The following is a 7,963-nucleotide window of genomic DNA, read 5'->3' on the forward strand; positions in this document are numbered from 1 at the left end:
AATTTTTGACAGAATTGAGAACGGTTACCACTATCTGACCTCAGCTGTGAAAAATTAAAGCTATCTGTTCTAGCCTTCTTGTTCTCTCTTTTTTTCTCCTTAACCTTCTTCTCCCCAATCTGCTGAGCATGAACCATAAGCCTATACAAGTCCATCTCCTTAATTAATATAGAAATCCCACACTTATGACTATACTATCAGCTATACCATATACAAATTTACTCATTCTAGACCTATTATCAGCTACCAAGTTAGGAGCATACCTGGCCAACTGAGTAAACTTAAGGGAATACTTCTTTATGCTCATACTAATATGTTTCAAATTTATAAACGCATGCACCTTAGCTTCCCTCAAATCCAAAGGGAAGAACCTAGCTAAGAAGGCCATGGCAAATTCTTCCCAATCTATAGGCCCTGCATCTGCACCTCTATCTTCCTTGAACTGCTTATACCATGTGTGAGCTACATCCTTCAACTGGTAATCAACCAACTCTGCACTCTCACTAGATGTGAAAGCCATAATATCATCCACCTTCTGAACCATATCAAGGAACTCCTGTGGATCCTTATCGGACTTGGGTCTTAAAAAATAAAGAGGGTTATTCGGGTGAAGTCCTGAATCCTAGCTGTAGTTGTATCAGCTATTGGATTAGCTGGGATAACAGCCCGCTGATTTTTCTGAGATACTACTGAGTGAGCTAAAGTAGTGAAGACAGCTCTGAGCTCAGCGTGAGAGACATGCTCATTCAGGGGATCTTTCTGAACATGCGGAGGTGCAGGTTGATTTTTGTTTCTTCTTCTATTGTTCTTTCTGGGAGGCATTTTCTATAAACGGAAGGAAAAATGAATTAGAAAGAGAGTTTAACTAGAGCTCATGCTCTTTTGCACGACATAAACATTGAAAGAAGGGCAATTTTTCCTAAAACATCTCGTAGACTCTTGTCCATAAGTGTGGCGTGCTTCACCTCCATGCACAACACTCTACCCAATGTGGCTTTTAGACTCCCTAGGACATTGTAAGCCCTTAGGCTCTAATACTAAGTTTTGTCGCGACCCGAAGATACCCCCTAGTCGCGACAATGGTGCTTACAATCACAAGTGACCATAAGCTAACCCATAAGCTGGTACCTGCTGTGAGTACTGAGTAAAATTGATAATAAAAGACATATGCAAAAATCAACTAAATACACCATAAGGTTTAAATATTGAAAACAATACATTTGAATCCATGAGTTAGAAAAATATGCGACAATACTGAATATCTGACTGATATAACTGATAAACTAACTAACTGTCAGAAAAGTTGAAAGCCTCTACTGACTTAGGAGTTGATGGTACAAGCCCCCAACAAACTTCGACTGGCTAACTGGAAAGAAATACTAAAATATCGAAAGAAACATAATAGGTCGTCAAAACATGAGGACTCACTTTTGTTATCGTTGCTGATAAGCTAAAACGTCTAAGTGCGGTCAAGAAACTGAGCATTTGAACCTATGATATTAAACATCATAGCTCAAGAAATGAGTATACGATTAGTACTTTGAATGTACCGGTATAAAAGATAAGATTAGGTTGAAATGCATGGGTTATGTGCATGAAGTAATGACTGGATGAATAGCATGAGATTACTGAATATAAATATGTGAAAGTAGTAAAATTTGAGAATGCATGACCAAGCATATAATATGAGTCTGAACAGTCTGTAAACTAAAATACTAAAATCTGATAACTGTATGCTATGGTCAAGAAAACCTGAAATTGAATTTTGTTCTTAATACTGAACTGAGATAGTGGGAGGTATCATCTAACCGACATGCCCCAATCTGAGCTAATCGGGGTCCAACTCGTAACCCTAGTTGGAAGGGTGTCAGTACCATGCCACGGGTACTAACAATGGCTGTGTGGATCCACTAAACTAGTGTCTCGAAGGTCTAAAAAGTCACCCTAATCTGGCAGGAGTACTCATGTGATGTGTGTCAACCCTAAACTGCCAGGAACACATCTCAACCTATGCTGGCTATGTAGTTCTGTAACTCAGGGATTGCTACTAAGGGTCAAACCCTAACCTGGTAGGAATGCCCTAATCCCTAGGTTCGCTCGGTGCTGAATCCTACTCCTAACTGAATGACACTAACTACTGGACTAAACTGAGCTTAACTGAGCTAACAATTGAACATGATACTAACTAAATGATAAGACCTCATGGTTTACCTGAAACCATTCTAAAAATACTAAAAACTATGTAAACAGCTAAGTAACGGGTGTTCATAACCCTCCAGGACTCAATGGAATCACAATAGGAACACATGAAATCTTTGAAACCATAGAAGGAAATTATTATTCCAAATTCAACACTTAGGCATTTTATCAAACACATGAGGGTCATGAATTAAAGCATAAGAATGGTTTAGAACATGTAATAATAACATAGCTTCAATACTAAAAACCATTAATCAAGGATTTAATATAAAAATATCATCATTCCAATGTGTAAGGCCAATTCCATCAAAAAACAATTGCAAACATAATGTATAACCCAAATTCATAAAACTTAATGGAGATAATTCAACATGAACATGTAATTTCATAATTTAAAACATAAAGACGGATTGTTGAACTCCATGGGAGGAAAGGACCCATGGATGAACATCTCACATACCTTAGACTCTTAAAGTTGAAATAGAAACACAATCTTGAAAGCTTTCTTGAATGTTCTTGGATTGGGAAACACAAATTCTTGGTTTTCTTGGAAGGAAGGGGATTGAATTTGATGAACTTGGGGAAGGAAAGGGCTTGTATTTGAGAGTAATTAGGAGAATTAGGGCAAATAATGCCCTAACTGAAGTTTAATCTCTTGTTTTTACGAATTGGGTTAGTGAGAAAAAGACATGATTGCCCCTCAAGGATTAAATTCGTAACTGAAATGTTGTTTAGACTGGCACCGCGATGGGGTAATGTGCTCATTGCTATACGCACCACTATGCGCCACTATCGCGGTGAGGTTCTGGAATTGAAATCCAAACATGCCTCAATTATCATCTAAACAATTTAAAACTTTCCCAAGAAATACTCCTTATACCCGTGAACATGAATTAACTCTAAAACTTACATCTCGGGGTCAGGAAGGCCAGTTTAAAAAATCCTCGAAGTTAAGAGGCCAAAAATAAGACTAATTCCCCAAAACTTAGAGAAATTTTCAAATTCTAAACCTCTTATGCAAGCACTATGAGCTGAACTGAACAAAGAAAAGTATGGGGTATTACACCAAAGACAAGGTGTTTCACAAACATAGACCCCCAAAGAAGGTTAGGAATATATGTTGGATTTGAATCACTCTCAATTATTCGCTACGTTGAATAATTAACTGGAGATATGTTTACTGATCGACTTGTATATTATCGGTTTGTTGAGACTGTTTTTCCAAAATTAGGGGAGAAAATAGTGAAATCAAAAGAAAAATTTTGTGAAAAAATCCATCACTGTCTCATCTTGATCCACGTACTTCTATTTGTGAGCAAGAGGTACAAAAGATTATTCACTTATAGAAAATTGTAAATCAAATGCCAGACACATTTACAAATTTAAAAGGATTACAAAATCATGCATTCCTACAATGAATGTCCCAATACGAGTTGAGGTCCCTGTAAGACCATCTACTAGTATCGTGGCTAATGAGTCTAAAGCACACCCGAAACGTGGTAGATCATTAGGTTCTAAGGATCAAAATTCTAGAAAAATAAAAATAAATGATCAAGATGACATTACGAAAGAATCTCATATGGAAGTTCAAGATTTGAACAATTTATCCCTGAAGGAACCAATGAGTCTGAACCTCAAGAAAATGAAAAACTATCTATAAATACAAATGATGGTGAAGCTAAGTTGAATCGATAAAAAATAGTGGTGGACTATGTGTTTACATAAATATTGCAATAAAAATCATGTAAGATGGCAAGAATTTCGAACCTCAGTCAGTCACCGAATGTCGACAAAGAAATAATTGACCAAAATGACAAGAAACAATTTAATTTGAGTTGAATTCACTTATCAAGCGTGATGTTTTTTGACCTATTGTTCAAACACCAAATGGTATTAAATCTGTTGGCTATAACTGGGCCTTTGTGCGTAAAAGAAATAAGAAAAATAAAATACAAAGACATAAGGCACGCCTTGTTGCATAAGGATTTTCACAAAGGCTTGACATCGATTATGAAGAGACATACTCACAAGTTATGGATGGAATAACATTATGTTATCTCATTAGTTTCACTGTTCATGAGAGGCTTGAAATGCATTTGATGGATGTGGTTACAACATATCTTTATGAATCACTTGATAATGAGATATACATGAAAATTTCTGAAGGATATAAAATGCATGAGGCATCTCGAGAAATATATTCAAGTAAATTGCAGAGATCATTATATGATTTGAAGCAATCTGAACGCATGTAGTATAAACGTCTTAGTAAGTATTTATCTAAAAAAGGTTATAAAAATAATGAAATTTGCCCATGTGTTTTTATAAAGAAAACAACATCAGAGATTGTTGTACTTGCTATTTATGTTGATGATATAAATCTTATTGGAACTCCAATAGAGCTTCAAAAGGCAATTGATTATTTAAAGAAGGAATTTGAGATGAAAGATCTTGGAAGAACAAGATTATGTCTTGGTTTGCAAATTGGGCATTTGACAAACGGTATCTTTGTCCATCAATCTACCTATATAAAAAAGATTTTGAAAATATTTTATATGGATGGAGCACATCCATTAAGTGCTCCAACGATTGTTCAATCACTTGATGTGACTAAGGATCCATTCCGACCTCAAGAAAACAACAAGGAAATTCTTGGTCATGAAGTATCATACCTTAATGCAATCGATGCACTAATATATCTTGCTAAAAATAATTGATATGTTTAAAGATTAACAGATAATTAATCAATTTTTCCGACTATATTCTTAATAATAATTATTCTAGAATTAAGAGGCTCATAAATAGATGAAGATTAAGGAATTAATAAGAAATATATTATTTATATTATACTTTTAATTAATATTTGCTTAAAAGTTGTGTAAAATTTATAAATGTCAATTATTTTAAAACGAAGGGAATACTACTATTATGTACAAATTAGAATGTGTGGATCACCACAATCAAAATGACAAAAATAACTTGTTATAGTAAATACTCTCTTCGTCCCATTTTACTCGTCCCAATTTGAGATTACACATTGATCAAGAAGAATAATTAATAACATAATTATTTTATCATAGTACCCCTATTAAATAATGATTACATTTTAATTTGAAGAAAAAACAATTATTACTAAGGGTAAAAAAGAAAAAAAAATGACTTGTCTTCATTAATGAAAAATAACAAGTAAAATAAAAAATTAAATTAAAAAATTTGGGATGAATAAAATGGGACGGAGGAAGTAACTTCTATTTTCCTTTTCATAGGAACACCTTTTTGAATTACTTTTTTTTTCAATCCCATTATATGTTATGCGATTTTGTTTACACTCTATTTAAGAAAACATTAATTAGTCTTTTACCTGCCACTTAAAGAAACATTGATTAATAGCCCGTTTGTCAAGTTTCTAGAATCAATTTATTTTAAAAAGTATTTAAAAAAAATATTTTTTTTGATATTATATTTAGTCAATAAAATGTAAAAAAAAAAAATAACAATTAGTATTTGATCAAACATGTAAAAGTATTTTTAAATATATTTTTCTCAAAAATACTTTTTTAAAAAATATTTTGGAGGAGAAGATTTTTTTTTTAGCTTATCAAAAATTATTTCTGTTACTCTCAAAAACATTAACTTCTTTCTAAAAACTTGATTAAATACATCAACTTTTTAAATTAAGTACTTTTTTTAAAAAAAAATCACTTTTTTTAAAAGTTTTGCCAAACATACTCTAAAAGAGGTTTTGATTATAAATAGCGTTACTTATTGCCTTATAATATACTAATATATTTTTATTGAATGTGTACTCTATTAGAATTTATTTTACCTTGAACTCCATAAACAACATTTATTAGATGGAAAGAGTACTTACTATCTAGTACTAGTAGCTTTTACTAAAACAAATAAATATTCAACAAAAAGTAATTAGGGCATTATAAATTATGCATTACCATTTTTTTTTCATTACTAATAAGCATAGCTTGTGTACAACAAACAACCCGTGGAGGACAAGAAATAACGGCAAAGATATCGTCCAGGACAAATCAACCATCCTCTATTCTCCCGTTTATACTTAGCGCGTGAAATTTCATTCACAATATACAAAGTACCACACAAACCACTCCCCAAAACAATAAAGGCAAAAACCATAATTAATTGTGAAGCACCCGAAAACATAATTAATGGCTAATTAATCAATATTTAGCAGCATATTGATTAATTAAAGCCAACGCATTGCTAGTAACTTGAGCTAGACTAGTTATATGACTTCTAATCGAAGCCTTAATCCTCCCATTCAAAGCCTTGCCAGCAAATCCATCAGTACAAGTATTCTCGTCAGTAATTGCAGCGCTTACCCATGTCTCCACATTGCTCATATGCCACTGGAAATCCTTCCCATGGCTACGGTCCATTCTTTTGAGTTCATTCACAGATTTGGTAAGCCGATCTACACTGTCACTTGTCTCCTCTACGCAATCCTTTATAGCTGCATACTCTCTAGGCTTTAATCCCTTGAATTTCAACAGCTTGCTAACAAATTCCTTTGTAGTTTCGGCTTTGTTTAGGCTTACGGACAAGGCAGTTTTCACTATCTGTTCTTGGCTGTTCTTTATTGCCGATGCGTAACCGGAAAGGGAAGCGATGCATACTTCGGGGAAAGTGGTGGATTTGCAGGAGCTCTTTATGAAACTGGTGGAGGCTACGGGGGCAGTGGCTGCGGTGCCGGAAAGGTGGGAGAGGGAAATTAAAGCTACTGCAAGGATGAACAGTTTTGTTGTGGCCATTTTTGGAGGATTTTTTGAGTAGTGAAGTGGAATGGGTACTCCCATACTGTATTTATAGACCATATTGATTGGGTTAGCCAGCAGAGTTGGGTCTCCATTTGGCCATAATATTCCATATCTTAAAACTTTTAGCCTGGTTTGGTGTGACGTATAATCGTATAAGGAATAAATAGTTTTGGGAATAAATATAATATTATTTTATTTTATATTTAGTGTGAGTTATTAGTTAGCATAAAGTTTATATATCTCATTATTTATATTATAGTGATAGAATAATTTATTTCATATATATGATGGAATAACTAATTTCAAAATTAATTATTTTGGGATAACTCTTTTCCAACCAAACGATCCCTTATGATTTGTTTGTAAAAACAATAGTGCATGCATTAGTCTTCTGTATTAATAGCACTCCCTGTGTTCGCTTTTATTTATCACTAATTTTCTAATTGAATTTTTACTTTTACTTGTCATTTTTGACATATCATGAGAAGATAACTTTTTTTTTCATATTTTATTCTTAACATTAATTATTTTTTTCAAAATAAATTGCAAAATATAATGTAAGCATCATTTATGAGGGATATTATGATAAAATAATTATGTTATTAATTATTTTTCTTAATGAGTGTGCCAACTCAAAATGTGACAAAATATAGAATGGAGGGAATGTCTTGTTTGGTATATTTTTGTAGCTAACTTATATCTAATATTTGCATTAGTTATACACTCTATTATGTATCGAGGGGTGTATTATTAATACCTCAAAATCTATGATATTAGTCATACAATAGATCATAATACATGTATTTACATGATTAAAGACACAATTATCCTTCAAAGTCTTTTCCACATCTTTTCATATTTATAAAAGGTATTTTGTAAATAATTTTTTTTAAAAAAATTATGCAATGCATGTTATTTTTAATATGTCAAATCAAACACTGCTTAACAAGAATGTAAGCATAACTAATACAAGT

At 32.9% G+C, this 7,963-nt stretch overlaps 1 protein-coding gene across 1 annotated transcript; it reads right to left on the reverse strand.

Annotated features, from left to right (window-relative positions):
- Positions 1-6,123: 6,123 nt before the first annotated feature.
- LOC107863423 (21 kDa protein-like) lies at positions 6,124-7,184 on the reverse strand. The gene has a single exon (XM_016709332.2). The coding sequence runs from the start codon at positions 7,044-7,046 to the stop codon at positions 6,393-6,395; it is 654 nt and encodes a 217-aa protein (XP_016564818.1). The 5' UTR covers positions 7,047-7,184; the 3' UTR covers positions 6,124-6,392.
- Positions 7,185-7,963: the final 779 nt, after the last annotated feature.

This window comes from Capsicum annuum, chromosome 3 (genome assembly GCF_002878395.1).
Source record: "Capsicum annuum cultivar UCD-10X-F1 chromosome 3, UCD10Xv1.1, whole genome shotgun sequence".
Classification (NCBI taxonomy): Eukaryota; Viridiplantae; Streptophyta; class Magnoliopsida; order Solanales; family Solanaceae; genus Capsicum; species Capsicum annuum.